This window comes from Octodon degus, unplaced genomic scaffold (genome assembly GCF_000260255.1).
Source record: "Octodon degus isolate 3935 unplaced genomic scaffold, OctDeg1.0 scaffold00003, whole genome shotgun sequence".
Lineage (NCBI taxonomy): Eukaryota > Metazoa > Chordata > Mammalia > Rodentia > Octodontidae > Octodon > Octodon degus.
In genome coordinates, this window is record NW_004524579.1 from 12090092 (window position 1) to 12116670 (window position 26579).

The 26579-nt window shown below is 38.5% G+C and overlaps 1 protein-coding gene across 1 annotated transcript in view; it reads left to right on the forward strand.

The window, feature by feature from the left end:
- Window positions 1–26579, forward strand: part of Elp2 (elongator acetyltransferase complex subunit 2) — a 48505-nt gene that overhangs the window by 276 nt on the left and 21650 nt on the right. Inside the window, exons 2-13 of the mRNA XM_004623593.2 lie at window positions 2351–2429; window positions 6084–6154; window positions 9620–9776; window positions 11117–11194; window positions 13650–13714; window positions 14466–14532; window positions 14989–15126; window positions 16789–16884; window positions 19604–19704; window positions 20063–20194; window positions 22697–22846; window positions 24325–24513. Of these exons, the coding sequence (XP_004623650.1) occupies window positions 2351–2429; window positions 6084–6154; window positions 9620–9776; window positions 11117–11194; window positions 13650–13714; window positions 14466–14532; window positions 14989–15126; window positions 16789–16884; window positions 19604–19704; window positions 20063–20194; window positions 22697–22846; window positions 24325–24513 (1323 nt within the window). The remainder of the gene's footprint in view (window positions 1–2350; window positions 2430–6083; window positions 6155–9619; window positions 9777–11116; window positions 11195–13649; window positions 13715–14465; window positions 14533–14988; window positions 15127–16788; window positions 16885–19603; window positions 19705–20062; window positions 20195–22696; window positions 22847–24324; window positions 24514–26579) is intronic.

Genomic DNA, 26579 nt, shown 5'->3' on the forward strand with positions numbered 1-26579 from the left:
GCGGGAGCCTCCCGTGGGCGCGCTGGGCTCGGCCCAGGCTCTCCACTGCCTGCGTCCTGCCGGTGCTGTGTGAGCCCCGCGCCGACACCGGAGAGGAGATCGCTATCGGAAGCCAACCCACGAACTGTATTACTGCTAAAAAGTCAATTTGGGTTTTAAAATAATTGAAATTTAGGTATGAATTAAAGCCATCGTCCTACAGATACAATCTCAGCTGTATTTCCCTCAATGTTGGTTAATTAACTTGTGTGCTATTGGATTTCAAAGAAATACCGATATTGTAGCTATGAGAATGCACATTTGAAAGAATGGATCACTTGGGCAAAGAGCCATAGTGGGTAGGGATCCTACGTACTGGTTGTAAGGCAGGAGTTACCCATTGCCTCAGTTTGTCATTTTTTAAAAAAATTTCCGCTCCCTATCTGACTTCCAAGTGAGTAGTTTTGCATGCTACCCGTATTTTACTATACCATTTTTCCTGGCTAAGATGGTAAAGTTATTCTTGCATCTTAATATGGAGTGCAAAAGGTGAATTGCACACGTGAGCCAAGTAAAATTTTCTTCTTCAGAAAAGTGAAATGTAGAAAATTAAAATGTAGGACAGGAAATGTGTTTATTATTCTACTGTTTTATTTTGCAAATCTCTTATTTACAGATTCAAATTTGTATATAAATTTTTTTTTACTCAATTTTCTGTATCTTGAGTTTGCCTATCATTTCTGGTTTTTTTCTTGTTAATTGGCATGTATTCTTAAGTGGCAAGAGAAAGCATATCAAACCAAGGACTGACTCTGTCATAGAAACTCAAGTTTGTATAGCATTTCTTTTTTTTTTTTTAATTTTTTTTTAATTTTTTTATTTATTTGAGAGAGAAAGAGAGAGAGAGAGTGAGTGTGTGTGGTGTGTGTGTGTGGCCAGCTCAGCCCACCAGGGGGTGGGGCTGGCTGGCATGTGGTGCTGGGGGATTGAACCGTGGTCCCTGATGCTTTGCTAAGCTTGTTCTAAGTAGGTGCTTTAGACCACTGAGCCATCTCTCCAGCCCCTTGTATAGCATTTCAATAGATGTATCTCCATGCAGTCCTGTCACTTTTGAATGGTAACTTAAGCCATGTTAGGGGCTCTAAACATGTAAAGAAGTACTTTTTTGTTAAATATTTACTGGTTGGGTGTTTAAATACAGGAATAAGAGCAGGTTTGATGCTAAAACAGGTCTGGGGAGATAAGTCAGTGGAATAAGCACCTGCTGGTAAGTGAAAGGTCCACAGTTCCATCTCTAGTACAAAAACAAACAAACAAAAATGCCAAAACAAAGTTTTGGAAGTTATGCTTATTTAGCATCCTTTTAGAATCCATAGACTCGGTGTTCTTTTTCCCAGACATGAGAGTTCAGGTTAGAATATAAGCAGATATAAGGCTGGTACAATTGGCAAAAGAGGAGCTGTAAAGAAGCTGTAGTTTCCTTTTTTTTTCTTTTGACCAGTTATTGAATTTACCACCTCTCCGCTTACCAGGCAGGCACTGTAACACTGAGCTATATCCCCCGTTCCTTGTTTTGTTTTTTTGAGACAGGGTCTTCCTATATAGTTCAAGCTGTCCTGGGCTCACTATGTAGCCCAGGCTGGCCTTGAACTTTGGGTGATCCTCCTGCTTCAGCCTCCTATACTAGTGGGATTACAGGCATGTGCCACCACCTGTGGCAAAGTACAGTAGTCTCTGAATTAAAATCTTCTATGTGTGAAGGAAGGATGCTACAGTATGGCACGATTTCATAAAAGCAATAAACTGAGGGTCAGTAGGGACCCTAATATGCCTCTCAGGGATCTAATATGTAAGAGTTTCTTAGTTGTTGTGGCTTTGAGATCTTTTTTCACTAGAGCTGAAGAACCTACCACCTGATCAGCCATAACATGGAAAGTGAGCCATGAATTTGTATACACTTAACTGGGAATTCCGTCAAAGGAATTTTTGTTAATGAAGCTCCCATATTTATGCAGCATAGTAAAAATAGTCCCTGCAGCCGTGGAGCAGAAGGAGAACAAGCTTGTCTAGCTTAGAGTGTAAAGAAGAAAGAGGAGGAAGAGGTATGTAAACTCTATAGAGGAGTAAACTTAAGTAGGCAGATGCAGATCTGAGAGCTCAGACTAATGAGCTCACAAGACACTAAGAATGTGGAGAGTGTTAAAAAGTAGGAATGAAGATTAAGCCATAGTTAAAAAGTTTTACCAGTTGAGGGAGGCAGCTATGTTGATGTAACTCTGATCTTATTTCTGTCAAAACAGAAGTCTGATTTTATTAATTTGTTAATCCCTCTGTAAGATAAATTTACTGATTGCTGTTTTCTTCTCTTAAGAAAAGGGTAGTTGTTACCAACCTGAATGGCCATACTTCTCGAGTCAATTGTGTACAATGGATTTGTAAACAAGATGGCTGTAAGTATCAACCTAACAATTACATAAAATCCAGATACATTATTCATGCTAGAAAACAATAACAATTTATCTTTTTCTCTTTTTCCTGTTGCCTATCTTACTTTGTGCTTTATTTCGCTATACATGGTTTTTCAAGGTACATTCATTTTCCTACAAATGATTTTAATCTGTCTTTAAGGCAGAGCAGAACTCCATTGTGTATAAACATCACATTTTCCTTATCCATTCATCAGGCTGTTTCCATGATTTGAGCCACTATGAGCTATGCTGCTATAAACACACACACGTATAGATCACTGTGACATATCAGTGATGTGTTGAACTTTTCACGAAGGTAAATAGAAGATCCAGGTCAAATGGAATTTCTCATTGTAGGCTTTTTTTTTTTTTAACCAGGAATTGAACTGAGGACTTTCTGTGCCACTGAGCTACATCCCTGCTTTAATTTTAGATTTTTGAGGAATCTCCATACTGATTTCTATAGTAGTTGTACTGGTTTAGACTCCCAACAAAAATCAGGAGGACCCTGCACCCCAGCCTCTCCAGCATTTGTTATTGATTAATTTTTTGATGACGACCATTCTTTCTGGAGTAAGATGTGATCTCAGTGTTGTTTTAATTTGCATTTCTGGAATGGCCAGAAAGATGAAGATTTTTAAAATGTATTTTTGGCTGCTTTTACTTAGTCGTCTAAGAAGTGTATTCATTTTGTAGGCTATCTTTTGACTGGGTCTTTAAATTGGGGGGGTGTCTAATTTGTTTTGAGTTCTTTATATATCCTTGATATAGTCCCTTTTCTTTTTGGGAGACGTATCTTATTGTGTAGCCCAGGCTGATCTCAAACTTGCAGCAATCTTTCTGTTTCAGTTTCCAAAGTGCTGGAAATATAGGTGTCTACCACCACGTTAGACTCCATAGTCCTTTGACAAGTAGCTTGCAAAAATTTTCTCCTTTTTTTTTTTTTTTTTTTTTTAAATGTTCTTGATACAGGGTCTCATAGTAGTGATTCTCTTGTTTTCAGCCTCTCCAGCACTGGGGTTACAGACAGGCATGTGCCTCTATGCCTGGCCTTGGTACCGGCTCAGCATACCTGGGGGCAGAACTGCGGCCAGTGCCTCTTGTAGTGCAAGGGGTTGAATCTCAGTCCCTACACTTGCCTAAACAGGCGCTTAGTCTACTGACCTACCTCGCCTGGCCTTTTCTCCCCTTCTGTAGATTGTCTCTTTACTCTGCTGGTGATTTCTATTGCTGTGCAGAAGGATCCTTAGAAAATTTAAGAGTCCTGAGACCAAAAATTATAAATTGCTATATTACTGTGGATTATTTTTCTCCCATTTCTAACATACTCTTGACTTTAGGATCTTACCACATTGTTTTTTTTTTTTATTATTATTAATTTTATTTATTTATGTGTGTGTGTGTGTGTGTGTGTGTGTGTGTGTATGTGGCCAGCTCAGCCCACCAGGGGGCGGGGCTGGCTGGCATGTGGTGCTGGGGGATTGAACTGCGGTCCCTGCGCTCTGCTAAGCTTGTTCTAAGTAGGTGCTTTAGACCCCTGAGCCATCTCACCAGCCCCCTTTTTTTTTATATATATTGATTGTTTTTAAATGATGCTTTCAAAAATTCAATGGAATTTCATTAAGTATCTTAAATATACCCACTCTGATTACTGTTCATTCTATAAATACTTGTTGAACACATTCTGATCTGGGTAGGGAATTTCTTGAGTTAGGGATACTTTGCTATGATTTTATTGTTACATTAAAAGAAGTTTACCAGGCCTGACATGAGGCCCCACCCCTGGGGTGTGCCGAGATTGGGATTGAGGCTGTGTGTGGTGGCGCATGCCTATAATCCCAGCACTTGGGAGGCTGTAAACAAGAGAATCACTATGAGTCCGATCTAGTAGTGAGACCCTGAACACCCTGTAGACCCTTCCCTAGAATATAGAAAAAATAAACAAATGAAGTTTAATGAGTTGTTTCAGTTGGTAAAGTTGAATTAGTCATGTGTCACATTAAAATAAAAAAAGCATTAACTAGTACAGGTATAGCTATTAATTCAGTTGTTAAAACAATTATATTAATTGCTACCACATGACATCACAGCCTACTTTTAGTATAGGAACTTGTTATAAAATATTAATTTGGGCTTGTGTATTTCATCTTCCCTTTAAAAGTGAGTTACATAAAATGAATTACATGGGTTTCACTGCAATCTGTAACCTTTTTTTTGTGGTACCAGGAATTGAACTCAGGTTCTTGAGCTTGCCAGGCTCTGGGACTTTTGAGTTCAAGTCCAATGCTGTTTGTTTATTTTTGTAGCTGAAATTTTTAATTATACTCTAGATTATCTCCCAGCTGCCTCCCCTAAATATTGATCACATATTACCAGAAAAAAAGAAATTTCAGGCCAAATTATATTATTTTCCCCCTTTTTGGTACTTGTGTCTTATTTCCTTGAAATTGTAAATATTTAAAAGAGCTATTTTGAAGTATATTTCTCATCTCAAAAATAAGTCAAGCTTGATCACAGCAGTTCACTATGCTTTCTCATATAATGTTATTCAGTCCAACACTATTCAATGTGAATCTAAGGAGGTGACAGAGGAGATAAAGGGACACCATTCAAAATAACTGGCCTGGATTCTATCCCTGGCACCATATGCCATGCCAGCCCTGCCCCGGGCACACAGAGCTGGCCACAGACAGGCGGCATGGTGGTGCACGCCTATAATCTCAGCGCTGGGAAAGCTGAAGACAGGAGGATCACTACAAGTCTAAACTGTGTAGTGAGACCCTGTACCAAATACATAAATGGAAAAAATGAAAATGAATGTTTACATTTTAAAAATTATAATAAAAGATACATTGACATTAACACCTCAGACCTACCCCAGTTCAAGCACACATATTCCATCCTTCGTGCCACTTTTGCATGCAGTTCTGGAAGTTCTCTTTTGTGACTGACTTTAGTTGTACTAATGTTGGCTGCTTTGATGTTTCTTTTTATTATTTTTAAAATATTTATTTCTTTGGTACAGGGTCTTGCTATGCAGCTTAGACTCATAGTGATCCTCCTGTCTCAGCCTCTGCAGTCCTGGGATTATAGGTGTGTGCTGCCACACCTGGTTTCAGTGTCTGGCCTGATACACCTGGGGTTCTGGGGGGCCATGTGGTACTGGAGAGTGAACCCAGTTCTTTGTGCTTGCTGGGCAGGTGCTTAGACTGCTGAGCTGTAGTGTTTTATCTTAGTCATTTGTCTTTAGAGAAGAGACAGAAGTCAAACTGTCAGATCTGCCAAATAACATGGATGAGAACACACTGTAATGCGTTTGACAGAAATTGCTTTTAATGTAAGCGTAAACTGCTTCAGAAAGTGACAAGAGTGATGGGATAGGTGTTCAAAATGAAGGGTGGCATTTTGATAGGGATCAATGACAATGTACTGTAATAATTTTTAAAAATCTATATGCTTTTTGATTACTCATGTGTATCAGATCTCTTTATTGTTGAACACTTCAAATATATGGAAAATGTATGTGCATACATATAGAGAGGGGGTTTCTTACATGTTTTCTGTAGCTTTGAAATTTTTAGAAATAGATGAAGGAATCAAACGAACAAAAATGTTTACTGAGACATAATTTTTCAGCTCCTTCCACTGAATTAGTTTCTGGAGGATCTGACAATCAAGTGATTCACTGGGAAACAGAGAATAATCAGGTAAGTAGATATTTATAAGAAATGATACATCTTTTCATTCTTCCATTCATTTTTTTTCCTATATGATGTCCCTTTTTGCTTCTCCATAACCCAGGTACTGTATCTTCCTTACTTCATGGCCCTGTACTCCTCAGTATCTATTCCTGTATGCATGTGCTGTCCCATCTTCCCTGTGGATTTTCTGTCATTTTGTAGTAATTTTCAAACCGTTCTTACATGAACTATTCTGCTTTCAGTGATAGTAAAAATCAGTACTGTGATGTTCATAGGGCAGCTGCTGCCAGGTTAATTTAGAGCTACATAATTCTCAGTGATACAGTAAGTGCTATGGATGGTCCTCTACCCTTGAACAGTTCAGTTTTATTCTTACTGGGAACTAAAACATGAAAAGTTTCGTGGATTAGATATTTGAACACCTGCCACATAGAAGATATAGTCAAGGCAAAGACATAGGAAAACAGGTACAATACATAGTGTTGAACTCAAAATGTACTTGAATAATGAGATGGGCTTTGATTTGGATTTTAAAATGCAGGATGAGGGCCGGCCAGATAGCTCAGTGGACTAAAGTGCCTGCTTCAGCAGAGTGCAGTGGCCAGGGTTCGATCCCCAGTGTGCCTGGCCAGCCCTGCCCCTGGGTGTGCTGAGACTGTGATTGAGACTGGGCGTGGTGGTGCACGCCTGTAATCCCAGCGCTTGGGAGGCTGAAAACAGGAGACTCATTATGAGCTGGATCTGTGTAGTAAGACCCTGTATACCCCATAGACTCTGCCCTAAATTCATAAAAAAAAAAGCAGGATGATTATCTTAGAAGAATTAAAGGGGCAAGATTCCAGGTAAGACAAAAGTTGCAATTCTCAAAATTATTGCATGTATGAAACTCCCTTCCTTTCATTGAATCTCTTGGCATCCCTTGGAACTCTGAGGAAGACGATTTTGGAGATATTATGAGATAATGCATTGTAGGTAATAATACTGAAGAAGTAGACTAGGAGATGGTCATGTGGCAATTTGAATAGTAGCTTTAAGCATTCCTTCTTTGTTGGTCAGTATTTGGAAGTCAGTGATGATTTCTAAAGCATAGGACTATGCCTATCAGAAGATTAATCTGATGGTAGTGTGACAAATTAGAAAGGAAAAATATGAAGGAAATAAAATCAGGTATGTTTTTAAAGGAAAAATGAGTTTGGCATTAAAAGGGTAGATGTCAAAGAGTGGAAATCTGATAGCAAGGGAATGAGTAATCAAAACCAAAGGGTTTCTGTCTGAGCACCTTGGAGAAGGGTGCTTTTATCAAGAAAAAATAAGCAAGTAGGAAGGAAGATTTGACTTCCTTTATAGAGGTCGTTTGCATTCCTGGCTGTGTGCCTAGGCTTACTTCTGGAAGGCATCAAGGTGGGACTCCAGAGCTTTCTGCACTTGATTGAGAACTCCCAGATGGAATGTAGTAGACATGGCTTCTGCATGGACTAACCTAGGCGGAAGAGTCTAGAGATGGGTATTTAGTATTTATTTATTTGTGAGACTTTTGAGATTTGAGCGTCTTTCCTCAGTGTTGCCCCAAGCTTTCCTGGACATTATAGAGGATTGCAGGCAAGCAAATATGTGATGGGACACAGCAGAGACAGCATGAGGCCAGACAGGGACAGCGAAAAGGGGGATGAAAGGCATAAAGGACAGATGAAAGGAATTAGAACAGTCAGAAGAAGGGGAATTATAACCTCCTTCAGGGCCTAATGTTCTTTTTCTTTTTTTTTTTTTTTTTAATTTTCATTTATTTTTCTTTCTGTATTTATTTTTATTATATATTTATTTTTCATTTTTCTGACATTAGAAACTCTCTAAATGTTCTTTCCAATAAGTATTTCCATGCACACTTGTGCTCAGTACACCTTGACTACTGATAAAAGGAAATAATTTTGAGCTGCTGTAATGATAGGTTTGGGTCTCAAACAGTAAGTAATTTTTTTAAGCTGGTAAACTTGAGAAGTTTCTTCTATTTGTTTTTAAAAGTTGTCTGATGGGGCTGGGGAGATATATCTGTGGCTTAAGTGCCTACCTGTTAAGTACAAGGTTCTCAGTTCAATTCCTGGTACCACCAAAAAAAAAAAAAAAGTTGTTTGATGATTGAACTGTAACTCTGCTCAAAAAGTGGAATGAATATTTTCAATAGATTTGTTAGGGGATAATGATATGAGTCATGTAAAGAAACTACAAAGAAGGAAAAAAAAACTATATAAAATCTGAGGAGAGTTAGCTTTCTGATGAACATCAGTCCAGATTTCTGGTTCTGAGTATAATTATGTACAAAGAGTTTATACTATTTCTGAATCTTTTAAAAATATTTTTTTCAAGTAAGTCAAACTTTAGTGATTAAAGGAAGTTTGTGTATAGTCCCTTAGGCATAAGTATTACGAACTTTCTTAGGTTGCAGAGTTCTGCTTAAGTAATTGGGAAAACAGTGAGGAAGCATTTAGGGAATACTTGTATTTCAGCAGATCCCAATATGCATAAGAGGTCTCTTTAACTGTTAGTTTAGATTTCAAATTGTTGATAATGGAATCCCATGAATTTGAAAGAAATTCTTCAAATATATACCTGGATTGGAGGGGTTGCTCAGTGGATGACATTTGGCTAGTAGATGAGAGACCCTGGATTCTACCATCAGCACTGCAAAAAACAGAACAAAGCAAAAGATGCCAAAGGAGTAGTGACAAGTTGCCAGGGAAAATATTAATTACCTGGTGAGCAGACAGATTTAATAAGCAAATGGAATTTCTCTGTTCTGCTTTTCTGTTTTGGAGCCATACTTAATTTAGGCAGGTATCACAATTGGATGCTACAAGTACTTGATAAAAGTTTTTTAGGGAATAAACTTCTTTACTTAACCCCAAAGTACACTCTGATATTATCACGTGGGGAAAAAAAACCCTGTAGACCTGAACAAAATGTACATTCTTAGACACAGCAAAGAGTCTAATGACAATAGCACTAGTATAACAGATTTTAAAAGACAAAAGAATATCTTATCACATACTGCTTAGAATAGGTTGATTGTGAGTTTTTACTATTATAAACAATATGTGGTAAAGATATTCTTTTGTCTTTTAATATTTGTTACACTGGTGCTTGCCTTTAGATTTTTTGCTGTGTCAATGTACATTTTGTTCTGTTAGTAAGGTCAGACAGAATTCTTGAAGTTTCAGTCTGTTCAATTTAGAGAACCTATTTGTGAGTCAAGTATTTTTTAAAAATCCTTTTAAAATTTTTTTGATGGGTCAAGCTTTTTATTTATCTATTTATTTTTCGCAGATTGAACGCCATACTTTCCCATGGAATTATATTCTGAGACCTTTTTGGTTTTGAGGCAGGGTTTTGCTATACCTTTAACCCTGTGATTCCAGCTAAGTAAAGATAAAACTGGTCATTTCTTTGTCTCATAATGCTTTTATCATGCTGATTTAGCTTTTAAAGGCCATTCACCTCCAAGGCCATGAAGGACCTGTGTATGTGGTGCGTGCTGTTTACCAGAGGACCGCGGCAGATGCTTCATCGCACGCATTGATCGTCTCTGCGTCTGCAGATTCGACTGTGCGATTCTGGTCTAAGAAGGGTGCGGAAGGTAAGTTTGAAAACATTATAATCCAAATAAATGAAACAGTAATTATTAAATGACAACTAGAATAACATCTATATGAATTTTCTAAATTTCTGAGTAACTGTTTTGTTTCCTTGGTTTGTGTTTTTGGAGACAGGTTCTCACTATGTAGTTTAGACTGACTTTGAGCTCATTGTATAGCCCAGGCTGGCCTTAAACTTACAGTTATCCTCCTGTCTCAGTCTCCTGAGTTTGGGGATAGGTCTGTGTACCACACTCAACTTTCAAGTAACTGTTAAATGGTTAGGTTTTTTTTTTCTTTAATACTTTCTCAAAATTCATGAACATCAAACTATTAGACATTATAAATTTTTTCTTTTTCTTTTTTTTGGGGGGGGAGTACTGTGATATAAATTTATTTAAACCTTTTCATATAAATCATTTTGTTCTGTGTAACATTGTTGAAGTTTGGCCATTTAATTTCACATGGTCAGTGCGGCCTCAGGATTAACCTTTGTCATCTCTGTGTTGACACCAGGGCTGTGAAAATTCTACCCAGCTTCTTTAAGTAGATAAAGTCAAGAGGTATTCATTGTAGGAGACACTTCCAGGTCCTCATCTCAGTCCAAGAAGCCAATATTTGTAATCCCAAAGTTACGTTATTGGAATCCCATCAAATTGATTCCAATCTACCACTTACAATGCAACCCACGGCAAAAATAAAGACACTAAATTATATCTTCAATCACTGGGGAGTCAAGGGGCTCTAAGTCCAGCCATGAAGATGGCTTTCTGGAACCAAGAGAGCGACCCAGGGCCTCACCCAGTTTTATTCAATAGTGGAGTGCCTTGAGGATTGACTGAGGATTGTGGGAAAGAGACTACTATGAGCTGAGCTAGGTGGGTGGCCTAAATTTATCTCTGCAATATACAGAGAGAGTAATCTACATTATATATTATCTAATGTTTTGGTCAGTCTGGTGCTTCAGCTTTGGTGTAGCTTTTCAAGCCCCAGGAAGTCATGGCCTCTGTCTCGAGGCTCAATCCCAGATCCCAGCTGGCGCCGCGGAGCATTAGCTCCACCGTCCTGTCTTGACCCTGCTCACATTAACGAGCAGCAGGTTTAGGTTACCAGGGAAATGCGCACACCACCTTCAAAGACTATCACCAGCACCTCAGCTAGACCAATATACATTGCTTAAGGCCCATTGAAGGATAAACAGAAGTCCTAGCCAGCTCTGTACATAACAATACAAGGAAATAGGGTCAGTCTCAGTCAAAATGGAGACAATCGCTCTTCTTTCAAGGAGAGCTGCTCAGGTGGTCCTCCACATTCATGGCGTTTTATTTTTATTATTTCTTAGTAACATGCCTTCAGACTTTGACCTTCGGACATGGATTTGCTCTGGCTCTGTCCTTGTTCTTTTTGCCTAATACTGATGGTGAGTATCCTGCTAAGAGAACAGTATACAGTATGTGCATATCTCCATGTGACCAGAACCTAAAAGAAGCAATTGGGTGTTAGTTTTGTATCTAGATCTTTTTTTGTGTGTGTGTAGTACTGGAGATGGAACAAAAGGTCTCATGAGTGCTATGCAAACATCCTACTGCTGAGCTATAACCCTAACCCTGGACATAGATGTATTCATGAAAGAAATTCAGGCGTGGATAACGTTTTTGTTAGAATATTCAGGTGGCCTAAGTATGTCGAAGATGTGATTCAGCAGAGGCTACTGGGAATTTTTGTATTTGTTCAAAATGTAATTGATTTAATATATACTAAAGATTGATACTGCTTTTTGTGAAATAGGTTATGAATGTATAGAGATATAATTTAGGAGTTGTATTTAATTCATTAGAAAGTGAAAGTGTAATAAGTTGAAAATTACTGAAGATGATCCTTGTGAGTGTTTCTGTCAAGGTGACAGCTCGTTAACATCCTGCATGATAGGTTTGCCTGAGATTACTAAAAATCTCAGAAAAAGTTCTCTTTTGTTCTGCAGCCCATGTATGCATGTCTTTTTTGAGTGTTTGTTTAATGACAGGGTCTCACACTGCAGTTCAGGTTGGCATTGAACTCACTATGAGGCTAAGGTTGGCCTGGAATTCTGAAGGGGTCATCCTGCCTCAGTCTTGAGATTATAGGAGTGGGCCACTACACCTGGCTTTTTCTTTTCTTTACCTTACATGAAGATGGTGGCTAATGTGAAGTAATTTTCTTTTGTTACCTGGAAGGCAGATTGGTGGTGAATGGCAGGGTTTAGAGCACCAGCCTCTCTTGCCTTTCTTTTTTTCCCCCCTCTGTTGCCTTTTGCAGCAGGAACTGTCCCTCTGTGGCTTTACATTCAGCTTCCATTTTCTATGAAGGCTCTCCAAGAGAAACTGCAAACTTTCTGATTTAATAGCATAGAATCTCATTTCTTCCCTCCGACATTGAAAACAAGTCTACCTGTTGTTGTTTTGTGTTTTTAGTTGATTTAAAGTAAAACCTTTGAGGACCTGTGAGATAGCTCAGCGGACTAAGCACTCATTCAGGCAAGCACAGGGGCTGAGGTTCAATCCCTGGTACCACATGCCATGCCGCGCCAGCCCCACACCCTGGGATGGGCTGAGCTAGTGACCGAGTCTGGACATGGTGGCACACGCCTGTAATCCCAGCACTGGGGAAGCTGGAAATAGGAGGATCACTACAAGTCTGAGCTATGTTATGAGACCCTGTTGCATGTATACGCATGCGCGCGCATGCGCGCGTGTATACACACACGCACACACAAAGCCTTTGAGAAACACATTGAGTAGGAATAGGACATTTTCTTAGAAAAGAAAACTTGTTACAGAGTCATTAGAGCTGCCCTTTGGTAATGTGAGTTCTTTTTTTTACTTTAAGGAAGGCACATTATAGTCACCTCTCATTGCTTTTTAGCTACAGATTTAATTACATACTTTTACTTTTAGTGTTGAGTTCAGTCTCAAAATGTAAAGTCCTCCAAGTCATAAACATTCATAAATCATTTGCAGTAGGTATGATGCTAGGTTCATTGTACTCAGATTTATTCAGTTGGGCTAACAACTTTTCATATTCATCTTTTGGCTGATGTGAAAATCTTTTGCCCTGCTTGCTTTTAAGCTTCTTTTTCACTGTTTGTTCTACCATAAATGAAATAGAATGGGGCTGGGGAGATGGCTCAGTAGAATAAGCACTTGCCTGGCAAGCACAAAGGCCCGAGTTCAATCCCTGGTTCTGCCAAAAAAATAAAAAAGAATAAATAAATAAATTTTAAAAAATAGAATGGAGAAACTAATTATCTGAGTATTCACCTAATATTGTTCTAATGGTGTTTGTAAATAGGATGTCATGTCCGCTTCTTGTACAGCAATTAACCACTAGGAAAAATGTATGCAATGTGTTAATTATTGAAACTGTCCTACCAGTTTGGTTTGACACTGTCTCATTGCTATTTGTTTCTCAATAAAATTATGGAAAAAATATTTACCTAATAACAATTGACTGAAAGATTTGGAGTCTATTTTATTTGTGGAGACTTCTTATGTGTTGTTTTTTGCAGTTCTGGGAATTAAACTTAGGGCCACATGCATACTGGGCAGATCCTCTAAAACTGAGGTATAACCACAGCCCTTTGCTTTAGTCTTATTTTGGAACAACTTGCCAAGTTGTCCAGGCTGGCCTCAAACTTGTACTCTTCCTGCTCAGCCTCCTGAGTAGCAGACAAGTACCACCACACCCTGTTGTTGGAGACATTTATTGAGCACTTGGAATTCATTAGTCAGTGATGTGGAAAACAAGTCTTGAGTCCATCATCTAGGCTTAGAATCTACGTGGAGGGGTCGTACTTGCGGTGGAGTACTTACGGTAATGCCTACTTTTCCCCCTTGCAGTACCAATATTAGCGTGTGGGGATGACGACTGCAAAATTCACTTATTCGTGCAACAAAATGATCAGGTAATTAATGGTATTAATCTTAAGATTAAAAGTAATTTTCTGATTAGTGATTTCTTTTAATATGGACTTTTTAATTATAGAATTTAAGTAATATTGTGATTCAAACCTAAATAATATGGAAATCTTTTCTGACAGTCCTATGTTAGATGGTCTTGCACTTTGTGTACATCAAGAAACTGCTGCCTTCACTACCAAGCCCAGAGTTGTTAGGAGAAGTCAGTCATTAGGTGCAGGAAGGAAAGGGGTGTGTGTGTGTGTGTGTGTGTGTGTGTGTGTGTGTATTTTAAGTGAGGTTTAATATACCTACAGTGAAGTATCCCAGCCGTTTATTCTGAGCTTTAATCTTCATGGTGGTGGTGGGAAATGGGCCCAGGGCCTTGCACATGCTAGGTAAACATTCTCCTAACTGCTGAGCTTTAATCTTGTAAACATTTAAATCACTTAAGTACTACAGACTATTCTATTCAGTGTTTCTCAATTAATGGTTTACGTATTACATGATGAAGTTTATTGCCAACTGAGTGTTTCAGTTTATGTCTTGTTAGATAATGTTTTCAGTAAAAATGATATACAGGGGCTGGGGAAATGACTCAGTAGAGTAAGTGCTTCCCTGGCAAGGGCAAGGGCCTGAGTTCAATCCCCGGTTCTGGGGGGGGGGGAAATATATATATAAGATCAAGTGAAGTCATTGATATGCATGAAAAATGTTAAATTCGAACATTAAACCCAATGAATTTTGTTATCTTACTAGTTTCAGAAAGTGCTTTTTCTCTGTGGACATGAGGATTGGATAAGAGGTGTGGAGTGGGCAGCCTTTGGTTAGTATGAAATTTTGCTAACACAGATGATGGGGACAAGTATAGGTAACTTTGTAGAAAGCAGCCTCTTATGTTTGAATTTTTCTTTATGTATTACCTTTTTGTTGTTCACATTAGAAAAGAAGATACTTAACTTTCTGATAACTATAAATTGAGAATAAAACATTGATACAAGATGGCACAAGCCGTCTTGATTTCATGCAGACATTTTTGAAAATTTATTTGCAGAACTTAGTAGACTGTCTGTAAACGTATGACATTTTAAGAAAATATTAGTATTACACACGCTTTTACCAGTGTTATTAAAAATAAATGTAGGTCAAATGACTAAAAGATTAAGGAAACAAAGCATTTTTTCAGCAAACCTAGAAATGTGCCTATTATAAGGAGAAAGTCTTACATAAATAGTTAAGAATGTAATGTTTTAAAAAATAATAGAATATATGTTTTAATTAGGCAGAGATCTTTTCCTTGCAAGCTGTGCACAAGATTGCCTGATAAGAATATGGAAGCTCTATATAAAATCGACATCGTCAGAAATACAGCATGATAAAATAAGACTGAAGGAAAACACTTTTACCATAGAAAATGAAGGTAACAGTGAAAATATTTGATACAGAAATACTTAGGTCTTCTTAGGAGTTATTTATCCATTCACCTCATGCCTATGTGAAATTTAGTTTATTAGAAATATTAGATTTTGTTCTATGATTTATGAAAGTATCAAATGTTACTAAATTTTCAGCTTTAAGATAAGACCTAAAGAACTAGTATGAACTGTCTCTAATTTTGCGGATATAGTCGTAAGACATAAGCTGATTTTGTATTTGAATAGCATATGCAATTTGCATTTTCATCCCCCAATCGAACAGAATTCCTAGTTGGTAGATCGTGTGCTTTTTTTTTTTTTTTTTTTTCTCCTGCAAAAGGGTTTATTTTCTTTTGGTCCAAGATTTGGGAGGGGGCTCCAAAAAGGTGAGAAAGCTGCCTAGTGGCTGGAGGGAGAGGGTTAGGCAAAGCCCTGATGCCGGGTGATGCAGGAGCCCCTCAGAGACCACCAGGCTCTGACCTCTTAGTCATGTTTAAGGGTGAGCCTTTCAGAGAGGTACTTGCCCAGCTCAGCCTGGGGGCTCGCCAGCCTGTGGAGGTTGGCGAGGTGGTCACCTACCTTCTTGATGAGCTTTACTTCCTCATCTAGGAAGTGGTGGTAGATCTTGTTTGAACATTGTATTTAGAGGATACATTTTTGGATGTGTATCTGAGTTACAAAGTTAGTTCTCAAAAAGTATCATTCATGTAGGTGTGTAGTTACTTTATTCTTGGTTTTAAAACCCACAAGAGTTGAGGATTTGTTAATAAAATTTTATAAAGAGAATCAAGAAGTGATATAACCAGCAAATTGTTAAGTACCTGTGCCCAAATACTAAGCTTTTCATGGTATTTTTGTTGATTATTTTAAAAGTCAAAATACTGTTGTAGTTTCCATTATTTAAAATTGTATTTAAATTTATTTACTTACTGTAGTACTGAGGAATCAAAGCAGTGTATGTTTTGGAAGTGCAACTTTTCAGAGGCGTAAGGAATTCCTTAATATTTATGACCAGGTAGAGAAAACTATAGAGAAAAGTTTATTTTAAGAACTTTTCCTCCTATAATTTTAAACAGTGGGTGAGATCATTCAATTTATTAATTTTTTCATTTATTATGTATTTGGTAGAGTCTCACTATGGAGCTCAGACTTGTATAGCTTGTGATCCTCTTGTTTTCTGCCTCCCTTGCGCTGGGATTACAGACATATGCCACCATGCTCAATCTTGGTGCTGGCTCGGCACGCCAGGGAGCAGTGCTGGCATGGCATGTGGCACCAGAGACTGAACGCTGGTCCCTGTGCTTGCCTAAGTGGGTGCTTAGTACACGGAGCAGTCTTGTGGGCCCATGAAATTTAGAATACATTTTTTTTGTTGTTGAATTTCAGCAATTATGTTTGTTTGTTTGTCTTTCTGAGACAGGGTCTCTATTTCAGGCTACCTTGAGCTCACTTAGTAGCCCAGGCTGGTCTCAAACTTACAGCAATCTCCATGCCTCAGCCCCGAGTGCTGAGATTACAGGTGTGTACCACCACGCCTGGCTCATAATTACGTTTTGTTCTGTTTTTTTTTTTTTTTTTTTTCATTATTGTATGACTAACATGGTTATGCAAATGTAGTTTAGAGATGAGCTTTTGAGGAAAGAATACCTTCATTGCTTTTGTTGCAGGTAGTAAAGTAACCTTTGGAGTTACTCTGGAGACTGTTTTGGCTGGTCATGAAAACTGGGTGAATGCAGTTCATTGGCAACCTTCATTTTACAAAGGTAGGAAAATAATAGCCAGTATTCGTTATTTCAGTTAAATTCTACATTATTTTAAGTTGACTAGCTGAATACTTTTTAAAGTGTGATTAGAACCCTCAAATATGAGACCCTGGCAGGTTGGTAGAGGGCGAGTGTCTTCCTGGTAGCTGGATACTCAGTTCCAGTGAAAAGTGGACAAAGTATGATTCCTGCCATGATGCCAAAACTAACACACTCTGTTGTTTTTATCTTTTAAAAGTTTCTTCCAGGCCAGGGATATAGCTCAGCTGCATAAGTGCCTGCCTTCCAAGTGCAAGTTCCCGAGTTCAATCCCTGGTACCGACCCCCCCCCCCAAAAAAAAAAAGTTTCTCTCTCTAATCATTAAGGGGCTTATGAAAAATTGACCTTTTTTTTTTTCTTTTGTGGTACAGGGGGAGTAAACCCAGACCTCCTGATTCAGCTACACCCAAATCCTATTATTTATTTATTTATTTATTTATTTATTTATTGCGGTACCAGGGATCAAACCTGGAACATTGTACTTGCCAGGTAGGTGCTTATGCCACTGAGCTATTTCCCTGGCCTCCCATTTTTTATTTTTGAGGCAGGATCTCAGTAAGTTGCCCAGACTGAGATCAAACTCCTCCTCTCAGCCTCCTTCAGTGATGGGGTAACAGTTGTGTGTCACCATACCTGGCTCAAAGAGACTGACATTCAAGTCAGCTTGAAATGAAATCTTTAAGATACATTATTATTATTATTATTATTATTATTATTATTATTTTTTTTTTTTTTTTGGCGGAACCAGGGATTGAACTCAAGCCCTTGCGCTTGCCAGGGAAGCACTTATTCTACTGAGCCATCTCCCCGGCCCCTAAGATACATTATTTATAACAAATTAAGACTGTCTTTTTTTTCACCCTTAACCACCATTGATGGAGTGGTGATTTTTGGGCTGGGAACCGTTGTTTTTTGAGACAAGTCTCACTATGTAGTCCAAGATGGCCTCAGACTCACAACAATCTTCCTGCCTCAGAATGCCTAGTGCTAGGATATTTACAGGTGTGTGCCACCATACCTAGTAAGCAGTGGTGGTTTTATTATACCTCAAGTGGTGCTCTCTGTAGAGTTGAGTAAGACCTAGCCTTATGTTTTTACCCCAACACCTTCCCCAAAACAAGAATTGTAGTAATTAATGCTCAGGTAATGACCAGTGAACTCTTACTTACATTTGCTTCAGTTATAATTATTTCTTCAAGGGCCAACTCTGAGTCGTGCCGTCTGGCTTGGCCGGGCCTAATGGCTTCTTCCTTGCCCATCCATAACACCTGCATTTTTTTCAGCCCAAGCCTTTTATTATCATTTAAAATGGACATTGGTACCAGTTTTGTACTGGTGCTTTCTGCTTTACCATCGATACACCATGGAACAAGCTACTGAGAAATCAGGATTAGAGAAGCAACAGCCAAATTTTCCATGTTTTATTTTTTAAAAGATATTATAGAGGGGCTGCAGAGAGTTCAGTGGTTTAAGCACCGGTCTAGGCAAGGACAAGGACCTGGGTTTGATCCCTGGCACCACCACCACATACCGTGCCAGTCTCACCCCTGGGTATGCTGAGCCGGCCACTGAGATCAGGTGTGGTGGTGCACACCTGTAATCGCATCTCAGGGGAGGCTGAAAATACGAGGACCATTATGAGTCTGAGCTGCGTAGTGAGACCCTGTACCAAATACATAAAAATAATAAAAAGTAAAAAAATAAAATAAGATATTGAGTTTGTGTGTTCTGTGGAGCCTTCCCAGTGCCTCCTCTGTAAGGCAACTGTAGTACTGAATTCAGTGCATGTCATTCCCGTGCATGTTTTTATATTTTTGTTACACATTTATATTGCCATAAAGATACTGTTTTATAGCTATTAAAACTTGCTGTTGGAGCTGGGTAGATGCCTCAGTAGAATAATTGCTTCCCTAGCAAACACAAGGGGATGAGTTCAATACCCAGTTCTGCAACAACAAAAAAAAACAACAACAAAAACTTGCTATCAATATGTATTTATGGGCTGGAGAGATGGCTCAGTGGTCTAAAGCACCTACTTGGAACAAGCTTGGCAAAGCACAGGGACCACGGTTCGATCCCCCAGCACCACATGCCAGCCAGCCCCGCCCCCAGATGGGTTGAGCTGGCCACACACACACACACACACACACACACAATAAATAAATGTAAAATAAAAAAAAATATGTATTTATCCTTTTACAATATCCTTTTTTTTTTTTTTTTTTTTTTTTTCAGAACCAGGGATTGAATTCAGACCCTTGCACTTGCTAGGGAAGTGCTTATTCCACTGAGCCATCTCCCCGGCCCATAATATTCTTTTTTAGTTTAACATGTTTTAGAGATTTATCAATTTTAATTTGTGCAGTTCTAATTATTATTATTATTTTTTCTTTTGGAACTGGGGATTGAACTCAGGCCCTTGCGCTTGCCAGGGAAGCGCTTATTCCACTGAGCCATCTCCCCGGCCCATCTAATTATTTTTTAATACTGTAATATTCCATTGCCTGAAATACCATGATTTACCTAACTGTTGTTTTAATGTGCTGTTTGCAGATTGTTGCATTATATAAACATTGCTACAGTGCACATTTGTGCAGTATCTTCATTGTTGTTTTTTTCTGATAAGCTTCAAAGATAGTGCCTATTGATCATCTAAAAGCATTAGTTTTTATTATTTAGATGGTGTCCTACAACAGCCAATGAGATTGTTGTCTGCTTCCATGGATAAAACCATGATTCTCTGGGCTCCCGATGAAGAGTCAGGAATTTGGCTGGAACAGGTAAAATGTAGATATTTAAGGAAGAAGAAATTGGACTTTATAAATTAAATATTTAATTCCAAATTTATCCCAAGAGCTATACATTCTTACACTTTGTATATATTGGATGAGTTGAGGGCTGGTAAGATAGCTCAGTGGTCTGAAGCATCTGTTTAGGCAAGCTTAGGCAGCCACAAGAGACCGTGGTTTGATTCCTGGCATCACATGCCATGCCAGCCCCACCCTCAGGGTGGGCTGAGCTAGCCCTCCCCTCAAAAAAAATTTTAATTAGATGAGTTGGAACTTAATCTCTGGAATGCATTCCTGTTGTGAAGTGGGACTATTGCTTGAGAATTATTTTCTGTCTGTTATTGTGTAGGTTCGAGTAGGTGAAGTAGGTGGAAATACTCTGGGATTTTATGATTGTCAATTCAACGAAGACGGCTCCATGATCATTGCTCACGCTTTTCATGGAGCACTGCACCTTTGGAAGCAGAGTACAGTTAACCTGGTAAGAAGAGCACTGTTAAGGCATTTCTAATCACATACAGTGAATGAAACCTGACTAAATAGGGTTTACGTGTAACACTCTACAAAATGATAGTTGAAGTATTTAAGATCAAGTGACAGCATTGATTTCTATAGACATTAGATTGTGTTCATACTAGATAGCTCATACTGTTTTGTGAAGAAAAGTACAGATGTGCACAGCATTGTTGAGGTGCTGGGAGTATAAATGAGGATGCATAGAGGGATAGGGTGTAGCTGAGGGTAGAGTGCTTGCCTAGCTTGGGTGAGGCACTTGGTTTGATTTCCAGCACTGCCACTAAAAAAAATTACAAGAAAAATAGGGCCAGTCCTGTACTGTATGTGGTATGTTAAATAAATAAGTGGAAAAATAATATTTAGTGAAATGTGGCTCAGCACATATTCTGAACATCCATCTTAAAGTCAAAATTATGGATGTGCATAATTTTTACTTTGTGAGGTTTGTAATAATTTTGTCGGGCTGGCCAGGTAGCTCAGCAGACTAAGGTGCTTGCTTTGGCAGAGTGCAGTGGCCAGGGTTTGATCTCTGGTGTGCTGTGCTTGTCCTGCTCCTGGGGCACACTGAGATGGTGATTGAGACTGGGCATGGTGGTGGCATGTGCTTTTAATCCCAATGCTTGGGAGGCTGAAAACAGGATCACTACGAGTCCAATCTATGTAGTGAGACCCTGAACACCCTGCAGACCCTGTCCTAAATTTAAAAAAAAAAAAGTCAAGAAAAATAATTCTGTCATTATGAGGTTTTAACTTCCTAATTTATGAAGGGATTTACTCTTTCCCTTGTGTCCTCCTTTTGGAGTTGATGAAGATTGTTTCAACTATTAGAAACTCTGAAACTTAAGTAGTATTTGTAAAGATAAATTTTATTTTCTTAACTAAGGGCATTTATAGGAAAAAAGCCCCAGGTGATTAAGGAGAAACCCAAACTAGAAGACAGACTCTCACTGTTTGTCCTTATAATTTGACTTACAATTTGACTATCAAGTGCTGCAGGTAGTTTGCCTTTTTTTTTTTTTTTTTTTTGCGGAACTGGGGATTGAACTCAGATCCCTGCATTTGCCAGTCAAGCACTTATCCTACTGAGCCATCTCCCCGGCCCCTCCTAGGTAGTTTGCTTTTTAAATGAGTTATATGTCAGAGCTGTTTAGATTGGTAGCAAAAGTAAGCAGAAACTGGAGTTCCCATATGTACAACCTTATCTGCTATCAGCATCCCACACCCAGTCTCTGTATTTGTAATAAATAGTACCACTTTCTTTCCTTTTTCTCTGCTGGTGACTGAACACCAGTGCTCAGATAAGCTTTGCAAATGCTCTACCACTGAGTTACATCCCTACCATTTGTTTTTAAGTGACTTAGTAACAAATCAGCACTACCATTGAGTAGTATTTCTGAAGAAAGCAGTGTGGTTAATTCAGAAGTGCTATCCATTGCTCAGAATTTTTTATAAACTCCAATTAATACTAACTTCACAAGTTTTGTGTATCACAGAAAAAACTAATTTCTTTTGTCATAGCCTTTTTAAAACTCACAATAAGGTAGTTTAATTACTAACTATACATCAGACTTGCCTGTGAATAACTTTTTACTTCTTTATACAAATGTCTTTTTTGGTCTGTGGCCACATTTTACTACCACTTGAGATTATTTAAAAAGAGACTCTGGACCACACATATGATATTTTCTGTATTTTGTTGTCATTGTTTATACGGTTGTTATTGCAAGCTCCTCAGTAGATGAACCAACTAGGTTTGGTTTGTCTTTGTCCTTCATGCCTTTAATTTCTTTAAACTTAATATGGAAAGCCACCAGATCCACACTCAGATCTACTGACTCATTTTATGCAGTACTCTTTTTTTACCCCATAGCACTAAGGATAGAATCCAAGGCTTCACACATGCTAGGCAAGCAGTGTTGTCACATAGCCACAACTCCAGCCCTTTTAATTTTTTTTAGTTTTGAAGCAATGTCTTACTAAGACTTAGGCTGGCCCTGACCTTGTGATCTTATCAAGCAGGTGGATTAGAGATGTGTGTGATCATGCCTGGCTCATGTAGTACTTTTGCTTTTATTCATTTAAACAAATACAGGGTATAATACGCACGTTCATTATTCTGCATATATCACAAATATAAATTAACTTAATCCTCTTGATGTTCTCTGATGTAGTTGATGTTATTGCAGTATCTGTTTTACAAAAGAATTATTTAAGAATTAAATCATGTCCATACTGGAATAAATAATGAGTGGTGGGAAATTTCCAAGGTTTCTGTTCAGAGAGTATACCTAAGTTCTGATATGGTTGATTGGGAAGCAGATCATAGTATTTATGATCCTGCCTTGTAAAATGTATTGTTTCATGTTGCCAGGCGTTTTAGTTTTCTCTTCCTAAATAAGCATGCTTTACTTTTAATGGTAATGTTTTTTGATTATTTTGATATGTGTCATGAACACTTTCATTGCAGAGAGAGTGGACTCCAGAGATTGTTATTTCAGGACACTTTGATGGTGTCCAAGATCTAATGTGGGATCCAGAAGGAGAATTTATCATCACTGTTGGTACTGATCAGACAACTCGACTTTTTGCCCCATGGAAAAGAAAAGACCAATCACAGGTAAAATGTCTTCCTGAGTGACTAATCCATGAGCACATGTAAAGTGGGCTAATACTGTTAATCCTTAGGAAAATGCGAATTGAAACAATGAGATACTGTAACCACTCTAGGTTGCCCGAAGTTAAAAACACTGATTATAGCAAGTGCTAGTAAGGATGTGGGTTGACTAATACTTTGATACATTGCTGGAAAATAGTTTGGCATTTTCTTTCAATGTAAATATGTATCTACTCTTTGCAGTTTAAACAGTAATTGAGATGATGATTGTCAAAATGCATTTATTTAAAACACAAGTTATATGTCTTACAATTTTAGGTGGGTTTTTTTTTTTTGAGGCAGGGTCTCATTATATAGTTCTGGGGGCCTTGAGTTCAGTATGTAGCCTAGGCTGCTTCAAACTCATGACAGTCCTTGTGCCTCAGCCTCCAGAGTTCTGAGATTACAGGCACGTACCACTGCACCTGGCCAAATTTTAGATTTAATTCATTTGGAAATATCAAGTTTATAATAAAAGCTAATTTCTAAAGTCACATGATCTTAAACAGTAGTCACTGGGAGCAGTTCCTGTTCAAGAAAATTTTCAGTGTTGGCCATAAAGCTTTACCACTAGTAAGCTACTGAGCTGCTTTGTGGTAAGAAAAAGTGAGGCTCCTCTTTTTTTTATTTTTTTATTTTTTTATTTTTTTGGTGGTACCAGGGATTGAACTCAGGACCTTGTGCTTGCCAGGCAAGCACTTATTCCACTGAACTATCTCCCTGGTCCGTCACTTTTAATTTGTGATGCAAGTTCACAAAACTGACAAGAGATCAGTCTATGCGACTTAAGAGGTTTGTCAGTGCCATTGCTGTCTCAGTAGCACATGATAGATTCCTTTGAGCAATATCCATAATTAACTAAAAAGTAAGTCATGTGATTTAGAGTTGTCATGGTTACTTTTCTCATTGCTGACACAAAATACATGATGCCCCAAAGTAAGGGAGGAAAGGTTTATTTAGGTCACACTTGTAGAGGTTCCATCCATAATTGGTTGGCTCCAGGACATGCTGGCATTACAGAGGAAAAAACAGTTGATGGTAGGCAGAAGGTAGCACAGCAATAAGGGGTGTTAAAAGGATATTTCTGCTCCTGTTATTAGTATTACTGGAGTTAGGGTAGTGCCAAACCAATCAGTGGACTGTTTTAGTAATCACATACCCTTAATCCCACATCACACACTCTAGATCCAGCCACCTCTAAAAAAGCCCATCTGTGACTGTATGAAGCTTTAGTGGGACATCTAGATATAAGCCGTAACATGAATGGGTGTTTTGTGTGTGTGTGTGTGTGTGTCTCATGTTTTATCAATAGCTAAAAATTTATTTGTGAAGGAATCTGCTCCGTGCTCATAGTTCTGTGGCATAGTAAATAATTTACCTTATTGAAAAGAATTGTTTTTTAAAAACATGGTCATTTTTGTTTATCTTATTTTAATACCCAGGTGACTTGGCATGAAATTGCAAGACCTCAGATACATGGATATGATCTGAAATGTTTGACGATGATTAATCGGTTTGAGTTTGTATCTGGAGCAGATGAAAAGGTTCTTCGAGTTTTTTCTGCACCTCGGAATTTTGTGGAAAATTTTTGTGTGATTTCAGGACAGTCACTGAGTCATGTGCTTTGTAATGTGAGTATTTCTTTAAATGTTTTACTTATTTTACTTTATTTTAAAGTTTACATTTTTTTGCTTGAGGCTAATAAATGCTCAAAAGTCATCATCTATTATTGGCTTAACAAACTTTTCTGTGCACAGTAACATTTAGCCAAGTGAATATTAAACCAGTAATTTTGTTTAACAGAACAAAACCACTGTAAAGCAGCAATATTTTGTTCTTCTATGACATGGATATTATATATTATCTCTGTGCTAGGTAATTAAGATACATTATAAAAAGATAGGTCCCATTTTCAAAGAGATGACTATCTTTCTGTAGGGAAGGAGTAAGGAGGTAGTATAACAGAAGGAAAGCAAGTAGTGGCAGATGCTGGTGAGGCTGCAGGGAAAAGGAACCTTCCTATGTTGGAAAGTAAACTAGTACAGCTACTATGGCAATTAGTATGGAGAGTCCTCAACAAACTGAAATAGAAATTCTAGGGGGCCGGGGAGATGGCTCAGTAGAATAAGTTCTTCCCTGGCAAGCTCAAGGGCCTGAGTTCAATCCCCAGTTCCGCAAAAAAAAAAAAAAAAAAAAAAATTCTACTTGACTCAGACATTCATCATAGGTAGCTTCCTGGAATAGTTAAAAACATCCTATTATAATGACCCATGCATGCCCATGTTCACAGCACCACAGTTTATAATAGCTAAATCTTGGAAGCAGCCTCTTTGTCCATCAACAGATTAATGGAGAAAAAAGAAGTATTTATAGTCAGTGGACTACTACTCCACCATAAAGAAAGATAAATGCAGGGCTGGCCAGATAGCTTAGTGGATTAAAGTGCCTGCTTGGGCAGACCCTGGCTTGCTGTGCAGGCCCTGCCCTGAGACAGCAAGAGACTGGGCGTGATGGCACGCCCCTTTCATCCAGCGTCTGGGAGGCTGAAAACAGGAGCATCACTATGAGTCCGATCTATGTACTGAGACCCTGTAGACTGTATTAAATAAAGAAAAGAGGGGCTGGTGAGATGGCTCAGTGGTCTAAAGCACCGACTTAGAACAAGCTTAGCAAATCACAAGGACTGTGGTTCAATCCCCCAGCACCAAATGCCAGCCAGCCCCACCCCCGGTGGACTGAGCTGCCCTCCCCCCCCCACATACACACATAAAGAAAGAAAGAAAGAAAGAAAGAAAAGAAAAGAAAGATAAATGTCATTTGTAGGAAAATAGATACACCTTGAGACAATAATGTTAAGTAAAGTAAATCAGACATGCCAGCTTAAATATCACATGGTTCCTCTCATCTGAGAAATGCAAATTATAAGGATTTTTTTGCGGGGGGAGGGATGCTCAGGATGCCTTCAGGGCAGGTCTGATTTGGGTTGAGGATGAGGGGATCAAACCACAGCATCGTGAGCCTGACTGCTTTGTTTCAGCAGGCACTTAAACACCTGAGCTAATGGGCAGGCCCCCGAGAAATGTAAATTATAAAGAGCAAAATGAAAGAGATAATAGGAAGTAGAGAGGCAGATCTTTCTCAAATGGAAAGATGATCAAGAGATGGAGAATAGAACAAAGGGAGAAGGAAGATGAAAAAAAGATGTGTTGTATACGTGTACCAACTACACACAAGAATTGTAAATATTGTGTACTACAAATTTGTGCTAATTAAAATAATTTAAAAATAAATTTGGGAAAGCAAAAAAGAAAAACAACAGGTAATTGCTAAATCTTTAGGTAATAAAATAAGTTCCATAGAAAGAAGTCATTGTATTAGAGTAACAAGAACACATTTAATGGGCCTTCACTTGAGTTTTTTAGGTTTTTGATTATTTATTTTTTTTGGCAGAACCGGGGATTGAACTCAGGCCCTTGCGCTTGCCAGGGAAGCACTTACTCCACAGCCATCTCCCCCAGCCCTAGGTTTTTATTTTAATAAAACTCTTTTACTGAACGGTCACCGTTGTGTCCATGAGGCGCCAGGAGAGATGAATGGTATTGATTGAGTTTTTTAGGTTTTTGATTATTTATTTTTTTTGGCAGAACCGGGGATTGAACTCAGGCCCTTGTGCTTGCCAGGAAAGCACTTACTCCAC